Here is a 22,816-nt window from a genome sequence, read left to right as displayed (position 1 = left end):
GCAGTTCGAAAGCAAGAAATTGCAAGTAGATAAATAGGTACCGCCTTGGCGGGAAAGGTAACAGCGTTCCGTGCACCTCAGTGTTCAGTCATGCCGGCCACATGGCCACGGAAGCGTCTTCGGACAGCGCTGGCTCTTCGGCTTAGAAACGGGGATGAGCACCGCACCCCAGAGTCGGACACGACTGGTTGGGGACACCTTTACCTTTTTTATATTTGCTAAACAGAACTTGCCCTATGTAGGAAAAACTATTATACGTTTAGGGCACAATCCTTAACTTGAACGAAGCTGGCTGAAGGACTATAGGATTTGGCAGAAGCCACATCATACGTGGAAAGCCAGAAAGCCATACGGGGAGCCAGTGTGGTGTAGTGGTGAGAGTGTTGGGCTGGGAGCTGGGAGATCTGGGTTCTTGTCCCCACTCTTCCATGGAAGCTCACTGGGTGACTTTGGGCCAGTCACAGACTCTCAGCCCAGCCTATCTCATGGGGTTGTTGTGAGGAGAAAATGGAGAGGAGGAGGATTCTGGGATATAAATGTAACAAATAAATATGATGCCTACTTGTCTGAGGCCGGTAAGAACTGACTTCCAGGCAAGCAGGCAGCAAAGCATTTGCCAATAGCACAGAGAACAGGTTCTCTCCAGGACACCGATGTGTCGCAAGTGCTATGGAAGCCCAGACAGCCTACTTACAGCTATCTTGCCAGTCCAGATATACTCTCTATATTGGTCTTTATTTTTATCTTTTTATTATCTTTTTATTATTTGTGTACACTGCTTTGAAATCTTTAGATGTAAACGATTTATAAATACAGGTAAACACATATTGTGCTTTTGGTATTGTTTGTTAAAATCCGTTTTATACTCATGTTTAAGTCACCTTGTGGGGCTGAAAGGCAGGGGTATAAACAAACAAACACACAGACAAATAAATCAAACTCGTTGTGGACTAGTAACTTGTGGACTAGTCACTCCCACCCAGCAGCAGGAGCCCCAAGATCACCGTTCTTCGTAACCAGCCGCCCGCGCGCCAAGCAAAGCCACGCCCCCTCCCATTCGGCAGGAGTAAAGGGGGCGTGACGCTTTCCCACCACAATCCCGCCCTCTCCTTCCCCCTAAACCACGCCCATCCGAAGCCACGCCTCTAAGCCGCCGAGCGCCTTTCCCTCCTGCAGTGGCGGCTTGATTGGCGTCGCGAAGGGCACGCCCCCGCGTCTCTCCGAGCTTGTTCTCGCTCGCTGTTCCCTCCATTAAGGCGGCTGGTCCCGCGAGCCACGCCCCTTTCGCGGCGCAGTCCCCGCCCCTTGCTATAAATTGCCGGCGTCTCGCGCGCCGCCCTCTCAGTCGCCGCGCCGCCCGGTCTGGCGGGGCAGAGGGGGGCGAGCGGGAGCAGCGGTAGAACAGGTCGTGATACGCGGGGCGGGGGCGCGCGCGCTCGTTCGTTCTCGCGCTCGGGCGCGCGCGCGGGCTGTGAAGGAGGGAAAGACCGAGCGGCTGAGGCGGCAGAGCTCGTTCGCTGGCCGAGGGGCGTCGTCGGAGTCTCCACACGGAGCGGCTGGCCGGGGCGGGCGGGGAAGGCAGAGCATGGCGCTCTCGCTGCCGGTCAACGGGGCGAAGGAGGGCGACAAGCAGCCGCTCATCGAGCTCTTCGTCAAGGTAAAAGAGGCTCCTCGGAGCGCGTGGGGGGAAGGCAGCAGCGGGCACCCGCCTCTCCCTCCGGTGGACCGCTCCGCGGGGTGCGGCTCTTCTTTCTCTCCCCGCTCCTCAATGAGGGCCTCGACTTGACTCGTCGCCCTCTCCAGCGCCCGCAAGGCAGCCCCGCCCCAGGCGCCCCGCGGTCAGGGGCCACCTCAAGTGTTCCTAGTATTATTTCTCCTCCTCCCCCGCCCGCTCCTCACTGAGGGACTCGACTTGTCTCGTCTCCCACGCCAGTATCCCCAAGGCTGCTGGGGATGGCCAGTCCTCACTGTATTTCTCAGGCGCCCCGCGGTCAGGGGCCACCTCAAGTGTTCTTAGTATTATTTCTCCTCCTCCCCCGCCCGCTCCTCACTGAGGGACTCGACTTGATTAGCTTCTCTCGCATACACCAGCGCAGCCCCAGGTCGAGCAAACATATCGCGTCCCCTGTCTCCCCCCTTCCCACCCATATCCCTTTCTACTCGTGGGGACACTCGTCGTCCTCCACCCCAAAAGGTCTGGTGAGGTGTTCCCCCCGCCCCCCCCCCACAACAAACAGGGGCACAGGTTTGGGGTAGGTTGCTGGACCCTGCCCATTCCACCCTCTGAAATGTAGTGGGGGCAGTAACAGGCTGGTCCTGCGTATGTGCACTTGGAAACAAGCCCCACTGAATTCATTATGGACTTGTTTTCAAGTAAGTGTTCTATGGGTTGCATATAACGCAAGTGAACTGTGGGAATAAGTAACAAAACAGTGTGTGCGTGGTTTCTCCTCGCCCCTCCCATCCACACGGTCACCATCTTTCCAGTGTCTCCCTTGGCGTGTTTTATATGGTTTAAATGTGTGGACCCGTACCTTCATCCAAAAAAAAAAGATTACATTGTGGGATACAAAAAATCAAAAATTCAATACAATAAAACTTAAACATTAATTTGGTAAAACTAAAGAATTACAAATTTAAATTTAAAATGAGCAAATAAAAAGGGGTTTCTTGTTGGTTTTATATGCCTCATTGGTACTTCACTGTGGAAATGAGGACTTGAAAACAGTAAATGGGGACTAATTAGCTTGACATCACTCCCCCCCCCCCCCCGTTGGGTAGGTCTTCTGCTGCATGCTGCCACTCTAGCATTCCTTCTTAAACACAGAAGCCCACACCCTGTGAAATCTGCCTATCCTACCATGAGCGCAGGGAGTCCTGCCCCAGCAGGTTTCCAAATTTCGTAGCATGCTGGGATCTTTCTGTCCCAGTGTGCACTCTTCAGTTCTCCTCTCTTGCTCTCCAGACCAAGTAACCCCTCCAAGGTTGTTTATATTCAGTACATTCGTGCTTTGCTTGTTTGGCTGTAGGCATCCTTCCAATCATGGGTGGTGCCTTCCAGCTGGGAGACCCCTGTGTCCTGTTAGCTTTGGAACAAAGGACTCATCTCCTTGGCAGTCCTAGTGTCACTTCTACCACTTCAGGCCCCTACCTATAACTGATCTCCTAACAAATTCTGAAACTACATCTAGTCCCTGAAACCCTACCCTTCTGGCCCCATCCCACCAATCTCTCCACCCCAGAAGATACTTATAGCATCCCTTAGTACTAGACTGGTGCAGCTCCTCCCCTCTTCATAAATCTTGGTCCTGCTTGGAATGCACCCAGTAGTCCTTCTGAATGGACTTGACCTTGAGTAGGACTGGGTGAATGGTGGGAAGCTCTTAACTAGTGTCTGAGGATGTCAGTCAAATACTGCTGCTGTCCTTTATGAGTGGTTTTTTTTTACTGTTTTATGACTACTTTATGTTGATAAATACTAGTTTATTGCTTTGCACATTTCCTGGGTGGGAGGGAAGTACGATAAAAGTTTTAAAATAAATATTCTTGGTGTTTATCTACAGATATTTCATAGCTTTTTATTTGTCTCATCTCTCCCCCCATGTGACCCAATCCTGGATACTGGAAGACAAAAATGGCATTAGTTTGGGAGCATTCCCCTCAATAGCAATATGAAATGCTATCATTAGTGTGTGGTAGGTGAAGAATGAGTGAACACATTTTTTTTGGTGGTGCAGCGCTACTCTCTTTGGTCGAATAGGCTAGGGATGGACAAAAGTGCTTTTTTCTGTTTTGCTTTCTCGTACATCAGAATTTTTAGAATCTGAAGTCCTTTCCATCCTGTTTATGAAGAAATATATGAATTTTGATAAACTTCTATAAAAAAAAATGAACTGAACAAAATCCTCACCAATCTGCATCAGCCAAATTCGATAGTTCCAGCTATTCCCAACATAGAGAAGACCATGTTGTACCTGTCATGTAGTCATTAAAGATGAGTCTGTCAGAAAGAAGAGGTGGTAGCTCCAATTCAGTACCACAAATATGTTTGAATACATGGAGAATCAAAGCCAGACTATTAAGACCTAAGCACTCAAAGCCTTCTACCTGGATAGATGAGTCTGTCTGTTTCCCTTCCATGTTCAATTTTTTTAAATCTTCAAGTTCTTTCCATCCAGTTTATGAAGACATTCGTGAATGTTTATTATGTTTGTAGGTGTTTAAATTATTTATGGTTTTATACTGTTTAAACTGATTTTATCTGTACACTGTCCTGAGATCCTAATGACATAGGGTGGGATACAAATGTTTAAAATAAATAAAATAAGTAAATGTTGGTAAGGTCTTATCAAAGAATATATGAAATTCTCACCTGTCTCTAGGATAGGCAGAGGTGGTGGAAGGCTAGAGTAAACTATAGCTTTCATAGTGATCCCTGAAACGGCTTCCTTTCAGTCACTGGAGTCATGAGGACTTTCCTTTGGATGATGTCTCTTCCTACCTCTACCACCAAACTTTTTATCTTCTGTTTATGCCCCCTCCTCCAATGTTAACTACATGATTAGGAACCAGTTGATCACACATTGTTACAATAGGTAAACCAATTTTCCCAAGTTTTACACCATGTTGAGAAGCTACTGCTTCGAAGTAGTATTTTGTACGTTTTCTGTGGTGTAAATTTGAGTTTAGTTCTGAATGATGAATCTTCATTATTCTAGTTCCCTCAGATGGGTTGCAGATATACTTCACTAGAAGTTTTTATAAAAAGCTTTCACATTTCTAGTTTCTGATAGAAAGGAGATGACATCAAATGATTTATAAAACGGCCTTTTAGGGAGTCATTTTTGTGTGTTGCCTCAGTCTCAACCTTTGCCTTGTTTGATCATATGAGATATTCTGGGTTTTCCATGTCTCTGGTGAAACCTTATTTCGGAAGCCTGTTCTTCAAAACAGGATCTGTTCTCTTCTGCTCTGATAATAAAATCTTCCTCTTTGTATTTTTCCCTGCTTCTGTAAAACACACACACACACACACACACCCAACTCCGCTTCCTTCTGACATGTAACAAGGCACAGTTGAGAGCAGTCTTGAACTGGGAATAAGGGGGTGGAGACTTGATGGAGTCTGGATGAAGTAATGTTCTCCAGAAGTCATTACTTCATGCAGGCTATGAATAACCCATTACTCATTTGCTCTTGGAGGTGGTGTAAAGAGGGTTGACTTGCGTTCCTTCTTCCATTTCTGCAGAGTTGGTTTTTTGGAGGATTATAAGGAACTACTTGAGATTGAATTTAAAATGTAGTAACTTTAAATATGCCAATGAATATTTGAATCCTTTGATTTATAAACGTAGAGGTGTTATCATATAAACTGTTGCACCCATGTTCTCATCACCTGGTATCTTGCAGTAAAGCCATGAAGAATCAAGGGACTTGAGGGTTACATCTTTTAAAGTTTCTCATTCCTGCTGTTGTGGATGTGCGACTGTCTTGAAGACAAGAATGCAAACACACCCTCTAATTAGCTTTTGGGAACTGCATGCCTAGGCTCATCTTGTGACTTTCAGGGACTGGGCAGCGATTTCTAAAGTTTGAAGAGAATGGTATGAAGACAACTCTGATAATGTTAGCTATCAGTAGCTGGAGGAATGAGTGTTCTCATTCTTCCAACATGCTGGAGATTGATTCTTATGTCACACACAATTTGAATTGGCTCATATGGAGAATGTGGAGTTGAGTGCTTGAAGGAAATTGTTACAAGTGTTTCAGTGTGGGAGTTAAACTCAGGCCATTGTGTTTTAGACATATGTGACCCATGGATGGAATCTCTTCTAAGTAAGCAAACTTTATAGTTAACAGGCTTTAGCAATGTACTTTGCACATAAAGAAAGGCTGGTCTTCACCAACCAAGAAGGTTTTTTTTTTAATAGGTGACATGTTTAGGGGAGAAAAACAGATGGAAGTTGCTAGTTTCCAACAGGGTGGTTAAGTATAATCATTAGGATTTCTGTACTGCCCCTGAAAGAAAAATATTTACACTGTGGGCTACTATAATTCATGGTGTTTTCTTGCTCTATAGCATATTTGCAAAGCAAACTTGAGATGCATAGATGAAATACAGCATTGCTTGTAGCACTTACACTGGTGGTCTGTGGTAATGAATAACTTAGGTTTGTGCCTTCTGTCAAGTGCCTCTGATCTCCCTGCAATCTATATTAACTTGCAGTGCAAATATTTGCTGTTTTAATGCTGATTAAGCAGAACCAGCTAATGTCTCATTCCCTGAAAGCTTCCTAACAAGTTCACATGTATAATTGATAAAAAAGGGTTGCTTCCAGTGTCTAGCAGAAATATTTAAAATACCCATTTGGATTCTTATAGAATTAAAGATTGCGATATAATTGTGTGCCTATTGTCAGGATTAGGCAAGCTGAATTAGAACATGCTGTTACGCATTATCCATCATGCAGTGTGATATACCGCCAATGTCCATATCACAATCCTGTGAAGCTAGGTCATGGTTCTGTAATTCAAGGGAACAACAGTGGGTCTAAAGATTTTGGCTGAGCAGAGATGTAAATACAAGTCCAAGTAGCACTGTTGGATATTGTAGAGTTGGGAAAAGTGCATTAAAAGGGCAACTAAAATGATTAAGGGGATGGAGCAACTCCCCTGTGAGGAAAGGTTGCAACATCTGGGACTGTTCAGCTTAGAAAAAAGGCATGTAAGGGGAGACATGATTGAGGTGTACAAAATTATGCATGGTGTGGAGAACATGGATAGGGAGACATTTCTCTCCCTCTCTGATGCTAGAACCCAGGGTCATCCCATGAAGCTGATTGGTGGGAGAGTCAGGACAGATAAAGTACTATTTCACACAATGCATAGTTAAACTATGGAATTTTACTCCACAAGATGGGTGGGTATATGCTGCTTCCTGTACCAAAGGCAGCATGCCTATGTATACCAGTTGCTGGGGAATATGGGCGGGAGGGTGCTGTTGCACTTGTGTTCTGCTTGTGGGTTCCTGGCTGACACCTGGTTGGCCACTGTGTGAACAGAATGCTAGACTAGATGGACCCTTGATCTGATCCAGCATGGCACTTATGTTTTTATCTACAAGTCAATACCGGCACTCTAAGTATGCTGAAGTTATATATGTTCAGAATATATTATGAGTAGCTAACTTGATACATACTTGCTAAGCATGTTGACAGTGATTAGACTTTAAATTTTAAAGCAGATTTTAAAAAAGATTTAGGTACAAAGAAGGGAAGATGGGAGGTGTGTAAGCATGGGAGAATGATAGAGGCAGGATGATGGAATACCCTGTTACTTGAATTTATATTCAGGAACCTTTTGGTTTTTGAACATTCCTATTACACTTACAAACTTTTCACTGCCTCCATAAGATCTAGAAACTTGTTTAAGAAAACTCTATTTCCAGCGCACTAGATTGTTGGAGTCTATCTTTACATGTACCTTGCCTAATAACTGCACTTGAGCTGCTCCTCTTATCTTGGTTTTGATAGTTAGAAGGAAATGGTATTGGGAATGCTGATTGCTGTTCCATAGTATATCCATTAACACAGGTTTGTAAATTACCTGGCTGTGTTTGGCAGGTAAAACATGTCTTCCAGTATGAAATCTTTTATAAATAGAGTTGGTCTCCCTCCCCCAGCTCTTGATGTAATATGGATATATTTTGTGAACCTTGGAAGGCTGCATGAATGGAAGGGTGAAATGTGATACTCCTGTGGTCCTGCTTACAGAACTGTTATCAGCCATCTCCAGGTTACCCTTTTGAAGATGAGGAGGAATGGTAATCCCCCCCCCAAATAACCCTGGCACTTAATATACTGGGCCATTTCTCTCCCTGGGCCAGAAAAAATCCCTGAATCAAACAGAAACAATTTTATCTAAAAACGTCTGACCGTAAGGAGCGTAGTGAAACTAAGTTTGGTATGCAAAAGAACTGACGTTCGTTTGTAGCTACCCACTTCTTGGAAACTGGTTGGTTATAAGCCAAAGCTTTTGGCATTTCAAAACACTTCAGTAGTGGAGTGTCACTCTAGAGAATACAAATAGTACAATATTAAAATGTGAGCTTGCGATACTTTGCAAAAAGAACTGCTCTTTAAGAATATCATAAGATCACAAGGCTAGAAGAGATGCAATGGTAGTTCAACTCCCCTCTTTCTCCATCTCAAAGTATCCTCTGTACCAGGGGTGCGCAGCCTTTGCAGCCATAAGGGTGATGCTAGCTCGGGGGGCCACACATACCCCCCCACCCCCCCCACTCCCACACACTAGCAATCTGTATGAAGATATCTGGAGGAGGGAGTAGAGAGCCACCTTTTCAGCCCCTTCAGTGGACCTGATATAGATCATTCTTTGCTGCTAGTATGGTGGGAAAATTACCATCATCACCATCTATAAATTGCCTTATCTGCTAAAAAGCCATCAAAGAGTGGTTTAGATGAAGATCTCTGTGGGAGGGAGTGGAGACTACAGGCACTGGTGAATTTGACGGTGGTGGTGCAATAAGGGTACCTTTGGAGGCTGTAGGAAAGGCTTGGGGGTGGGATTTCAGTTGTGCGGCCCTGTGCCGCTGGTTGTCCACCCCCATGAGCAGGAGAAAACAATGTGATCCATTCCAGAGAGGCAGTTATATTGGATCTATTAGTCAAATTCCGATGTTTCAAGCAGAGATCCACACTTTTTTGTTGACCTTGTAGCCAAGCTAGAAATGGTGGTCACCAGGATCCTGCTCCTCCATTGATTCGTCATTGAATGCTTCTGTGCAAGATGTGGGGAAATGTTCTGCTTTCCTCCCTGGAGCCCAAGTTTGGAGTTGGAGAGAGGGTGGCAAGGTTTGTTGGTTTGGGCTGAGCTGCTCAGGTGCTCAAACATAGTGGCCAAACAACCCCATCCAGCTGAGGGGTAGCATGTCATTGTGGTGACAATTCTCCTTCTGCAATGTTAGGTATGGGAGGAAGGCTGGGGCTTGTCGCATTTGCCAGAGGGCAGCAGCATACTTGCTGTGGTAAGTGAAAATGTGTAACTTTGGTCTTAAGTAAGTGGGCCAATCTGAGTTCCTGGGAAATTCCTTCCTGGTCCCAGTTATGATAATCCGAAGTTGATTTTCAATTTCCATGCCTAATCTTGGATGTCTTAGCAGCTGGCCAAATAGCTACTCTGAGCTCAGGAAACCATGTAGGAACTAGTAGAGAGTAATCAGACCCAGCATGCATAATTGGTTATCTCCTCTTGAACTGTAACATAACAATGAATTCTCCTCCAAAGAACATTACCAGTTGTCATACGCTTTAACAGTGTACCTTGGAACCATGAAAGAAAAACAAAAAAGGGGGCAGGAGATAAGCATTGTGTATTCATTTCTAGTGTGGCTGTCAGAAGATAATCTTATCCAGAGGTCTGGCTTGGCATCAAAATAACCCCATTACACGCAGTCCTTATGTTAGGTGCAGCGCTCTTGCTAAAGGATAATCTTGTGAAAAACCCTTTATCTGAGTCTGAAATACATTTAGGAAATACAAGCTGGCTGTCAGCTTATGGAGGGTGGGGAGCATCAGGCCATGAATGGCTGTACTCAAATCTGACCTGGAGGATGGGTTCTTCAATTCGCAGACCCCAAGGTCACTTGTGGAAGCTGGAACCTGAGCTGTGGTATGCAGAACTTTTACTGCATTTATACCAAGACTGAGCAACCCAGAGGCTTCGCACTGCCTGCCTGTCACAGGATCCAGCATTGCCCACCAGTATCCTGTTTTGTGCTATCAGAAGGATTTGAGACCTTAACTCATGCAGTTGCAAATAGCTCACCAGCCAGTTGTCAGTCTCCAATCTTGCTTCCTGATGAGCACAGAGACTGCTCCATCTTGGCTTTCTGCAGTACTGTTCTAATAGCTGCACTTGGATGGTGTGATCTGTTGGTTATGAATTCTCTTCACACAAGTAGCTGGTAGAGAAGAAAACTGGTATTAAATGTCCTACAGAAAGATAAAGATTTGAGAAACAAAATAGTAATTTGGGCATGGTCCAGTTATGGAGGTATTGATCACTGCTTCCTTAATTTGCTGGAAAGACTATCTGTGTCCTTGCTGAAAAATGTCAGCACCTCTTGTGAGCCATGGGGACAAATATGACATGTTACCAGTTAGTGGAACTAGTTCAGTGTAGAGGCTGAGGGAAGCTATGAGCCAGGAACTCCTCAATTCAAATATCTCCTTAGTGGCAAATGTGCTAGGTGGCCTTTGGCTGGCTTCTGTTTCATTAACAGAACCTGTCCAAAAGAACCAACTTCTTCCCTGTCTTTGTAAAGACAACTTGGCCAAGAGGCTGTACTCTTTTTTTTGGGGGGGGGGGAATATCCACAGTGCAGTGGTCCCCAACCTTTTTGGCACCAGGGACCGGTGCCATTTGCGTCTCAGCGGCCGGAAGTCTGCCAGCGGCCAGAGCCGGCCAGCAGCTCCACAGACTTGCTGTGGAGTGGAGCCGGCCGGGGCTGGCAAGAATTCCAAGGGGGAGGGACAGATCACCTTCCCCCCCGCGGACCCAAGGACACCCCTACAGCCCGGTTCCTAACAGGCCATGGACCAGTACCGGTCCGCAGCCTGAGGATTGGGGACCCCTGCCATATTATATCTGTAGCCTGTGCTGCTAATAATGGTATAAGTGGTGGGATCTGTTTAGCCAGCCTAGTGAAGGCATATTTGATGGCTATCCCAAATTTGTGTGTTTTCCCATAAAGATGCAGTTATGCCAACTAATGAATAGCAGTCTCTTTCAGTGAACATTAAGCGCTCCATCTGGGCTGTGTGAGTGCCTCCTATGTGATTTTAAAACTTGTATATGTGTGCAACTTCCACCTCGGAAGTAAATTGTTTTTGCACGAAGCTCCTGCAGTATAAGGTCTCTTGACTATGTAGATTTTGGCATAGCTTTAGAGGCCAAGGATAGCTTTATGCTTTTTTCTTCAACTGCCAAGGAAAAGATAAGCTCTGCCAGCAGAGAGAGAGATGTATATGAATGAAAGGTGGCTGTTTGGGCAGGCTGAAACTTACTTGGCTGTCCCATCTTATGTGACTTATCAAAAACAGAACGCTTACATAAACTTAAGTGGCTACTCTTTGGAAGTGAGCAAGGGAGTCCATGGCACCGGCTAATCTTTCAGTGGGCAACTCAAGGAGACAATATTAGTATACTAAGAAGTCAGACTTGAGAAGGTAGTTGAAGTGCCTTGAGATCAGGGTCAGAATTATGGACATGATTTCTGGAGGAGGGAGTCAGGTTTTCAAGGGCTGGCTTGGACTTTTTCACCTGTTGACATCCATTCCTGAAGTTGAGATGGAGGCAAAACCTGTTAAACTTTGGACACAATTAGGGAGATTCATTGTCTGGTATTTCGTGCTCAACAAACAATATTTGGATTTGTGAGTCTGTTTTCACTTGCTTGTTTTAATAAAGCTAAACTTGTAGCTATTATTATTCTTGCATTTATCTCCCACCTTTTTTCCTCTTGCAAGGAACCCGAGGTGGCTTACATAATCCTTCTCCTCTCCGTTTTATCCTCACAACAACAACCTTGTGAGGTTGGTTGGACTGAGGGTCTGTGACTGGCCCAAAGGCACCCAGTGAGCTTCCATGGCCAAGTGGGGACTAGAATCTGGATCTCCCAGCTCCCAGTCCAAAACTCTCACCACTACACCACACTGCCTTTTATAGTTGATCTATGTTAAAACCATCATACAGGAGGTGCATAGAGGCAGAATCTGTGTGCTTCACAATCTACCCATGTCTGCATGCCCCTCATTGTCCAGTTTTTGGCATGGCCCGGCTCCTTGCGGAAACTGCATATTTCATGGAAAAAATTCAAATATCAAGCTCAGTGGAAAACATGCAAAATCAGTTTTTAGGAAGAATGTTCTCTTACACAAATGTTAGTTTGCATTTTGAGTGTCAAGCTATAGCTTCCTTGGGGTAGAACCTAGATTTCTCTTTGGCCGAGTTGTGTGAACATACCTTTTCCCCTCCTTTGGTTATTACAGGGCTGTTTCACACGACACTTTTTCTTTCTTGGTGATAACCTGCATATAAAGAGAAACCATGTATGTGGATGCACACTGGGCAAATTTCTAGTTTGCTGTATGTGGATGGAAGGGCAGAAGCAAATAAACATGGCCTAATGAGTGGGGCTTTGTTTCACTTCTGAAAATGCTAGGAATGTGTTCCTGAAAATGTAATTCCACATATGGGCATACTAGTGTAAACTTGGCCTCCGCCACACTGTAACAAATTTTAAGCAAATAATAGCACCACAAGTTATGAGGACATGTGCCCTATTTCCAAGCTGTCTAAAAGTTGACTTAGCTACATAAGAATTATAAGTTGCTTGTAAAGTTCTTGGTTTTCCTAGTCTCCCCCCGCCCCCCATATATGAAAATGGAACACAAGGCTAAGTTATACAATTAAATAAGAAAAGTAAGGCTCCTTTAGATGTGAGGGTTTTTTTGTGGGGGTTGATCTATTTAAGTTGAGCTGGCGGTGGTATTTCAGAGTATTTCAAAGAGCTTGTGAAACTGAGAGGAGTTGCCTTGCTCTCTGTTTATCCTGCTTTGGTGTTCCTATTTATAGTAGCTTTGTTAATGCAACTGATGACTCTGTCATAAGTAATTGTTTTTGCAGTGCTTTGAAGATGGAGACAGCATTTTCATATAAAGCATTAGTGTATCTTTTGTTTGTGGCAGACTTGTGCAAATATGTCTGTCAGTGAACAGTATTGAAAATGGTTGTAATGTGCAGTAATAAAACATACTAAAGCAAAATCTTGCAGAATTAAATTAAAACAAAATTAAGCTCTGCCAAAAGACAAAAATTAAAGTAGTTGGTTAAAACAATTGGACATATCCAAGGGGACAAGTCCATCTTAAAGAGAGAGGTTTTAACCATCCTCCCTAACACAGGGAAAGAACTGGCAAGCCAGCTAGCCTCCCTACATGGAGAATTAATTGCTATCATGGAAAAAGGCCTTGGATCAAGTAACCCTAACTTGCCATGTTTCTGACAGTGGGGTACCTGTAGCAGGGCCTCTGAGGATGAACTCAGTAGGTGGTTGTAGAACAAGACATTCCTTCAAGTAACCATAGTAAGGACTGCATAGGGCTTGAAAGGTCAAGAACACTGGCGTCTGCCTAGAAACTTACTGGTTACCAGTGCAGTTCTTTGAGAACACTAGAAAGTGTATTGGCCTTTTCTTTTGCAGCTTCCACTCAGCAATGTTTCTGCAGTATTCGGGACCAGTTGTAGTTTCCAAGCACACTTCAGAGGTGACCCCACATGGAGTGCATCGTAGCAGCCTAGTGTAGAGGTTACCAATGCATGTATTGCAAGAGTGGTCTCAAATAGCACACAAGATGGAGCTTGACAAAGGTGCTTCTGTAAAGCACATTATATATTGGTCACAATCCAGAAGTGAAGGACTTCTAAATTCCATTGATTTCAATAGATATTTTGTTTAAAAACATTTTTATACTGTCTTTCAGTTAAATGACCAAGACAGTTTACAATAGGTCAAGCACATACTTCTCTCACTTGAAACCAAAGGAGCTTAAAAGTAATTAACTCTGACTGGATCATGCTGTTAGATTACTATGCCTAAATGTCACATGAAAAAATGTCAACCTTTACACATTTTGATATGTGTTTAATTTGTGAGGTTAAAACCAAGATATTTAGGCTGCTGTTTTATTTGGTCTTAAGTTTGCTTTTTTAATTTCAAACTTCTCTAATAATGAGAGCTAGAAACGTAATAAAATGGGTCCTGAGAACATAAATAATAAGAACCTTGTAGGCCACACTCAAATAGAATGGGAGTATGGCTGAATGCTGCTAGTTCATTCTGCATGTTGACAGTCCTTGATCTAATGCCCTGGTCACCAGAATGGTAACTGGCAATTTTTGGTGAAAACAACTTGGTTTCTCATTGCTCCAGGCAATAGGGAAAGTTAATTTCCTAAGTCAGTGACTTAATTATAATGACTTGCCTGAGTAAATAGTTCTGTTTTTATTGATGCATTGCCTCTGTTCAAACCCTTACCTAGAAATTAATTTTCCCTAATACTTTGGTTGCTAAGCACCAGTTGCTTGTAGTCTATCTGATCACACAGTTTTGTATTCCCTGAGACCACTGTTCTTGGAGGAGCAAGTGAAAATATATCAACAGTTTAGTCTTGAGCAGCTTCCAGTTTAATCACTGAATGTATGCTGTTATGCTAAGAATAAATCATCCTCCCTGTTAATTACAAGTTTGTGCAATGCTTCTCCCTAAAGTAATCATTTAATCCTTGCATTGTTGGCTAAACAAAGGGCAAGGAGGTTTCTTTACTTGGAGAAAGGAAGTAGCTGTCTGTCCTGGACTTGAATCCATATTAGGCATAAACTAAATATAGGAGTATAACCCATGGGTGAAGTCACATCTGTGAATTTTCAAGAAGGCAGTGAGATCAGTTGTTGCTACTGGATTGCCTTCAGTCTCTTTCCTCCTGTACTTTAATGTTTGTCACTTGCCAACTTTAGTGTCCAGCATTTGCTCAATACTTTGTGGTTTTTGAAAAAATAAATAAAACTAGTTTATTACAGGGAACAGATTTTGCCAAAAAAATAAAGCGGAGGCAAAAATTAGTTATGAATAGAACACACTTCAGTGTACCAAGCTTCGCAGTTCTTGCCTTATAGGGCAGCTGTGAGGCTAAATAGGTCAAGTTGGTACGTTAACTTGCCAAGGGCCACCCAGTAAGCTTTGTAGAGATTTAAATTTGAGTCACCCTGACTGTATCCTGACAATTATTTATCTGGTGCAATAGGCATTCTCTGAATTCACTGCTACTGCTATAATGGCATATTAGCTGCGTTTGTGTCTATGGGGGGTGGGGAGAGAAGTCTGCTTACTTAAATGCAGCTGCTTCTCCCAGTCCTAGACTCAGGAGTAATGAAATAGACTGGACCACAGCAGCCATCTGATCTAGCCAATTTCAGAAGGGGGAGAAAAGGAGGAGCATAAGCAAAATCTAATACTTCTGGTGTTCAGAAATAAAAAAAATATATATAAAACTTGATGTGCCTAAGACTATCTTCAGGGATAAATTCAAGTTTTGATCTATCTGTGACTTCACTTTGGTTTCTTGGTTTTATATCTGTGTGGCGATTTTTTTTTTAATGATGGTTTTGGGAATTTGGTTTGACTGTATGCATATTTTATTGTAGGAATCTGCTTTGAGTTTCTTTTTGGAAAAAACCAAGATACATGTTTGTTAATTTCTTAATCTCTGTTGCTCTGATAGCAATAGCTAAAATTAAGGAATTTCCCTTAGTTAGACAGTTGGTCCATCTAGCCCAGTATTGTTGATTCAGGCAGGCAATGGCTCTCTAAGGTTACAAACAGGAGTTTTTCCAGCCCTACCTGGATATTCCTGGGATTGAACCTGGGACCTTCTGTTTGCAAAACATGTGCTCTACCATTGACCTATGGCCCTTCCCTACGTTGACAGCAATGTCTTTTTCCCTTAGCTAATTTCACTCCCAAGGGAAACTTGAGTTTCTTTCTTAAGCTGTGCTTTCATGTACATGCTTTCATGCAGTGATGTGGGGTGGTAAATGTTCTGGAAATTTTTTCAGTGCTCTGTTTTTCCATGAGAAACATCCTTTTCATAAGTTAATTAATAACAATGAATGGATGTCAGTTGAAAATACAACAGTAGCCAAGCTTGGCAGTTTCAAAGTTGTAATTCATATTTTTCTGGTGATTCTCCCTAGCAAGTATGAAAATACATATGTTATTGGAATCCATATTTGTCTCGGTGTGAAATAAAACAAATAGGTAGTGACAGCAAAAATGAAGCTGCCCCCACGACTTCAGTGGAAAACAGTTGAACTGTTGAAATAGATGAATGGTTGTCAGCATATTGTGCACTGTTCTTTGGATTGCTAAAATTAGTCTGTCGACAGTTTCCAGGATCTTTGTTCTTTTCTTCAGTTTAAACAGTATAAGGAAAGTACGTTATGCATTTTTACAAGTATTCTAATAAAAATATCTGCATAATATAACGTTTAAATCACATTAGGGCTCAATCCTATGGCTGCTAGACGGCCATAGGATTGGTCGGTTCCCGGATAACAGCCTCCACACCCCCTCCCCTGCCACCTCGTAGGCAGTGCAGATCATCCCTGTGCTCCATGCTTGTAAGAGCAGCGTGGAGCGGGGGGGAAAGGGGCGTTCCCGGGGGTAGGGCAGTGAGTTTGTAAGTGCTAGTATGACACTTCCTATGTGTTGTCCGGCCTCCTCACCCTGCGCTCCGATGTCCTGTGGCTAGACAGCCAAAATCGGCCATCTAGCTGCAAATGCAGGGCAGCTGGAGCATGGAGGAGACAATCCCCTCCGCACTCCCACCATGCATTGGGTAGGCAGTTGACTCTGGGTTTGGAGGCGACTGACTATCCCCATAGGATTGCTTCCTTAAGAGCTTTTCTACATGAGTCATTTATTGCACGATCATCATCCCCTATTTACGGTTGGTTACAGGTTCTTTGGCGACATCACATCACTCCATCGCTGAAGGAGTTGCACTGGTTACCAGTTGTTTTCCGGGCCAAATTCAGGGTGTTGGTTTTGACCTTTAAAACTCTAAATGGTTCCGGCCCAGCCTATCTTAAGGAGCGCCTCCAGCAGCACCAGACAGGCCGCTTAACAAGATCAGCCTCGGATGGCCTTCTCTCTGTCCCATCAGCCAGGACAGCTTGACTGGTGGGGACGAGGGAGAGGGCCTTTTCTGTGGTGGCCCCCACTCTGTGGAACTCCCTCCCTAGGGAACTCCGCCATGCCCCCTCTTTAATGAGCTTCCGCCGCGCATTAAAAACGTGGTTGTTCAGGCAGGCATTTGGGGTGGGTTAGGGTATTTTTTATGATGTTTTTAATGTAGAATTTTATTGTTTTAACTGTTTTGTTATACATCGCCCAGAGTGGCTGGGTGACCAGCCAGATGGTGATTAATAAAATAAATAAATAAACAAACAAGCAAACAAACAAACAAACGATGTCATGACCTTCCAGTTTTCTGTTCCTGTTGGGTGTGAGTGGGGTGGGGTGTGTGGGAGGTGTTGGGGGGGGGTGAGTTTTCCCACAGAAAAGTTTGCTACAATACAAACACATCCACAGCTAGTTTGGCCAGACACTATGGTGATGGACACAATATGAATACTTAAGGGTTAATGGCTGTTTTAGAAGACAGTCTTTGGGTATCTCAGAAAAGGTGTTATTACAGGGTGTCACATCCGAATCTAAGATGTCCTGTACATCGCAGTGATTGTGTCTTGAACATAAGTTTACTCATGAGGTGGTCTGTGACCAGTTATACTTAATAAATGTTTTAATTAGCTACTCTTTTGCTTGACATATGACATTTCCTCCCTCCGCCGCCCCCAGTGTACTCCTTTTCATATGAAGTATGGCATACTACTCTGGATTAGCTAAAACACAGTGCCTAAAACATTGGAGGAGCTGTGAGCTAATACCACCCTTCATGCTTTTCAGTGCAGTTTACAACACATGAAACAATAGAATATGCAAATAGACCTCAATAAAGCAGTAATTAAAGTGGTCGGAAGTCACAGAAGTATTACATGGAAACTCAGTTCAGATTGCTATACTAATTTCTGCCCAGACAGCTGCTGGATTAAGTTATTTGTTTTCATATCTCACTGTATCAAAGCTGCTAATTTTAGTTTAGCAATTTAAGTTTTGCATGGCCCTGCCAAAACTTAACTAAGAATAATTGTACATGTTGCCCCAAAGAACTGAGCCAGTTTATGTTTAAGGACCGAACTTGATGCGATGGAGCAATCAGATGTATTTTATCTATGTGTTTGCCCTGTCTGTGAGTGCATGTGCGCATACACAGAGCAGTGGTAGAGGGAATCTGTTCTTAAAACAAAAATGAATGTGTGAGGTGCGAAAGAGCAACAGGCCCCTATCTTAACTTGCTGAACTACATTGCAGAAAGCAACATTCTTTGGCCTGAATAATTGAAATGCCAGGAGTCCAATTAATTCTATGTTTTTATAAAAAGCCCAATAGTTTGGGGGTAGTGGGAGGAAATAGCCCTCTTCTAATATCAATTTTCAGGCATTTGCTGTCTTTGCAATGAGGCCATGTGGAAGCTAGGGGGAAGGTTTTTTGTGTTACTGCCAAAGCACATGCAGTACTATGCTAACTAGCTCAGAGGAGCAACATTCTTCAACAATAGCTCTTCAGGGCTCTTGCTAATGTGTAGCACTGGAACCAATTTTTAAATATAAAGCAAACTTGACAGCAGGCAGCCAACATTGCAATTTTGTAATCTTTCTACTTGAACACTGCAACACTTAATCTTGAGCTTGGTAACACAGAGGGATTCTATACAACTATTGAATTGTACTGCAAGAATGTAGCTTTTGATGGCAATCAAATGGCACCTGTATATGCTGTAGAGCCACATTGACCCTGAGGGTCTGTGGGACTTCTCCTATGGTAGTAGATTTTGATTATTGCTTATTAGGTAGGAGTGTGGAGTGTTTATACTGCCAACAACCTTGTGAGGTAGGTTAGGTTTGAGAGTGAGGTAGGTTAGGTTCAAGGTCACTTAGTGAGCTTCAAGACTGGGCAGGGGATTTGAACCTAGGTCTCCATCAGAAAATGCAGTCTGAGTACATTCTGAATGAGTGCACTCAGGTTGCACCGACCAACGGGAGTATTTGGCAGCATATTTTGTTAATCTGTTCTGCAAATAAATATCCCATGGTTTTATGGCATGCTGTTCAGGGTCCACCAAAATACTTACAGTCTAACCTGCATCGAATGTTTCAAATATTGTTAAATTGGAGTTGGAAAGTATGACTGTAAAATTTAGTTTCTAAGACTGCAGACAAGGGCTCTAATTTTATTTATTGTACAGAGCTTTTGTTTTGTGGGAACTGTAGAAGTTATCTTATCAAAACCAATAAAGAGTCTTGTGGTACCTTAAAAGTGAACAACTTATTATGGCATGGGCTTTCATGGATTACAGTCCACTGCATGAGATGCATCTGATGGTGGACTGTAGTCCATATAAGTTTATGCCGTAATAAATTTGTTCATCTTAAAGGTGTCACAAGAATCTGTGTTGTTTTTGCTGCAGCAGACAAACTGGCTACCCCTTTGGAAATAGTTACAAATATTATCTTCTGTCTTTGAGGCATGATTTGTTGTTGTTGTTCAGTCGTTCAGTCGTGTCCGACTTTTCGTGACCCCATGGACCATAGCACGCCAGGCCTTCCTGTCCTGCGCTCTCTCCCGGAGCGTGCTCAAGTTCATATTCATTGAGGCATGATACCAGATACCTAAGCATCTCTATCCAGGAAATCTCTTCTCAGTGTTTCTTTAAAGTGATCTTAGTTGTGCACAGCAGGTGATCCAGTTATTTTTCCTCAGGGCTTCTGCTGCAGGGAAATATTTTCTCCCCACAATTATATATTTTTCATGCCTTCCTCCTAGCAAATCTAGTGCAATTTGCAAGGACTGTGAAGAATATAATTGCCCAAGGGTGATGGGCACCTATTGACTCATGCCTGTGATATCGCAACTCTTCCCTTTATTTTGCCCTTTAAAAGGTATTTGTAACTTCTTAGAAAGACAACATTTCATCTGGGGACACTCCTAATATGGTACTCAAGTGCAGAAATGTTCATCTAGCTTTTTAAACAAAGTGGCCAATCTCCAAGGTTCTCTCCCCCCCACCCCCTGGCCAGGATTCCTTCTCCCTTCTGCTTCACAAACACATTTCCTTAATATATTTCTCAGCTTGACATGTCTGACTAACAATTATGTATGCAAAACTATTTAGAAGTGGAATTGTCAACATAGTAACATAATGCTTAAATCATCTTTACTCACTAAAAATGCACATCTCTCCATTTTTGAACTGCTTCCCCATGTGATTTAAGGATTGCAAGCAGTGAAAAGTAACATGGGAGGCAGTTGAAAGGTAGGTCAAGTGGGGTTGGTCTGGTAAACAAATACACAATTTGGTCTCACAGAAGCAGCTATTCATAGGAGGCATCTGTCAAGATAAATGGTAATGGATTTTGTATGTGTTTCTGCAGAATTTCTCTGAGAGATGGATAAGGTGAAACATGACTTTGTGCAAAGCAAAACAAATAAGCCTTTTTGTTCTTCATCACCCTTGTGCCATTGGCCCTTTCTGCTGGTATGTTCAGTACAGTGGTGTTACCCCCTTTATTGTGGTGGCCTTTCCTGAACATACATTTTTGTTCTAAATTTGCCAGTACTTTTCAAGCAGTCAGGTGTTTTGCATAACATTGGTTATGAGACATCAGTGAAAAGAAGAGCGAAGGAGGGATGGGAGTTTATAGATGAAACCTTTGCTTAAATGCAGGGGCTCTATCCAATAAAGTTTGGTTCATTAATCTATATCCCTCCTTTCTGTATAAGATATATTCAAGGTGGCTTATGAAGAACAAAATAAAACTGTCATGCTTGATAATAAAACTAACATCAAAGAAAAAAAAAGCAAGATGAAAATGGAGTTGAAAGAAACATTTTAGGAAGGTCTGAAACCTTGCTGGCGTAATACTGTTATTACTGCCCTCCTGAAAGTGGACAGTGATGGGGCTAGGGTATAGTTCTTGCTGTCTGGCATAACAGCATAAAAAAGCCCCTGTCTGTCTTGGACCCCTGCTGTACCTCTGATGGGAGAGCAAGAAGGAGGGCCTCAGAGGACTGAAGGGCATGTGTGGGAAGGCACTTCTTTTAGTTGTCGAGGAAGCTGGTACATGGTTAGCATAATGTGACCTGACTAGCCCCAGACAGAACCCCAGCAGTTGTGTTCTGGGCCCATGGAAGTTTTCTGACAGTCTTCAAGGGCAGCCTCATGTAAAATGCATTACTGTAGGCTGACATGTAGGTGGCTAGGGTGTGGATGACTCAGATCTGAGTTCTTCAAGAAGGGATGCAACTGGCAAAGAAGATCTGGTAGAAGACACATTTGGCTACTGAGCAACTGAACATCCAAGCACAGTTCCAGTTCTAGCAGTACCTCTAAGCTGCAGAGCTCTTGCTTCAGAGGGAGTGCAACCTGTCCAAAACAGGGTGGAGGTGTGGACCCTGATTATCAGTAAATTTCATTAACTGTTTTTTCATTGTGTCTGGATTAAGCTCCAGCTTGTTTACAAGTCTGGATATGATTGGAATGGAATCCATATTGCTAAGTGGGAAAATTCACCTTTTGTTCTACAAGGAGCTCTGTCCCCAAGAGGGCTATATTCTGCAAAAAGGTGAATGACTGCATTTTTTTTAAAATTTATTAATCGCCCATCTGGCTGGTCACCCAGCCACTCTGGGCGATGTACAACATACAATAAAACAGTTTAAAACAATAAAATTCTACAATAAAAACATTTTCTAAAATACCCTAACCCACCCCAAATGCCTGCCTGAACAACCACGTTTTTAATGCACGACGGAAGCTCATTAAAGAGGGGGCATGATGGAGTTCCCTAGGGAGGGAGTTCCACAGAGTGGGGGCCACCACAGAAAAGGCCCTCTCCCTCGTCCCCACCAGTCTAGCTGTCCTGGCTGATGGGACAGAGAGAAGGCCATCCGAGGCTGATCTTGTTAAGCGGCCTGTCTGGTGTTGCTGGAGGCGCTCCTTAAGATAGGCTGGGCCGGAACCATATAGGGTTTTAAAGGTCAAAACCAACATCTTGAATTTGGCCCGGAAAACAACTGGTAACCAGTGCAACTCCTTCAGCACTGGAGTGATGTGATCTCGCCGGCGGCTGCCTTTAATCAGGCGAGCCGCTGCGTTCTGTACCAGCTGCAGTTTCCGAACCGTCTTCAAGGGTAACCCCACGTAGAGCACATTACAGTAGTCTAAACGAGAGGAGACCAGGGCATGTACTACCGATGGGAGCAGATGGTCGGGAAGGTAGGGGCGCAGCCGCCGTATCAGATGGAGTTGATACAGCGCTGTCCGGCTCACAGCTGACACCTGAGCCTCCATGGACAGCTGGGAGTCCAAAATGACCCCCAGGCTGCGGACCTGGTCTTTCAAGGGTAGCTGTATCCCATTCAACACCAGGTCAACATCCCCCAGCCTCCTCTTGTCTCCCACCAAAAGTACCTCGGTCTTGTCAGGGTTGAGCTTCAGCCTATTCCTCCCCATCCAGCCACTCACCGTCTCCAGACATTTGGACAGGGATTCTACGGCCAACCTTGGTGAAGATTTGAATGAGAGGTAGAGCTGAGTGTCATCCGCATATTGATGACACTGCACCCCAAACCTCCTGATGATAGCCCCCAGTGGCTTCACATAGATGTTAAATAGCATCGGGGAGAGGATGGAACCCTGTGGCACCCCACAAGTAAGTGGCCACGGGTCCGAAACCTCCTCTCCCAGTGCTACCCTCTGGTACCTGCCAGAGAGGAAGGACTGGAACCACCGCAATACAGTGTTTCCAATGCCCAACCCCTCCAGGCGGTCCAGGAGGATACCGTGGTCAACGGTATCAAAAGCCGCTGAGAGGTCGAGGAGAACAAGGAAGGAGCATTCACCCCTATCCAGAGCCCTCCTCATATCATCCACCAAGGCGACCAAGGCCGTTTCTGTCCGATGCCCAGGCCTGAAGCCCGACTGAAATGGGTCTAGATAATCAGTTTCTTCCAAGTGTGCCTTCAACTGCATCGCCACCACCCGCTCAATCACCT

General features: G+C 43.9%; 1 protein-coding gene across 1 annotated transcript in view; it reads left to right on the top strand.

The window, feature by feature from the left end:
• Positions 1-1,344: 1,344 nt before the first annotated feature.
• Positions 1,345-22,816, top strand: part of CLIC4 (CLIC family member 4) — a 60,588-nt gene continuing 39,116 nt past the window's right edge. The window contains exon 1 of the mRNA XM_084815883.1: positions 1,345-1,657. Coding sequence (XP_084672009.1) covers positions 1,586-1,657 — 72 coding nt within the window. The 5' untranslated portion in view covers positions 1,345-1,585. The remainder of the gene's footprint in view (positions 1,658-22,816) is intronic.

Source organism: Heloderma suspectum, chromosome 10, assembly GCF_057233095.1.
Source record: "Heloderma suspectum isolate Gila_16-S chromosome 10, 16-S_ref, whole genome shotgun sequence".
Lineage (NCBI taxonomy): Eukaryota > Metazoa > Chordata > Lepidosauria > Squamata > Helodermatidae > Heloderma > Heloderma suspectum.
The sequence above is the reverse complement of the archived record's forward strand: the minus strand, read 5'-3'. Positions and strand labels throughout refer to the sequence as shown.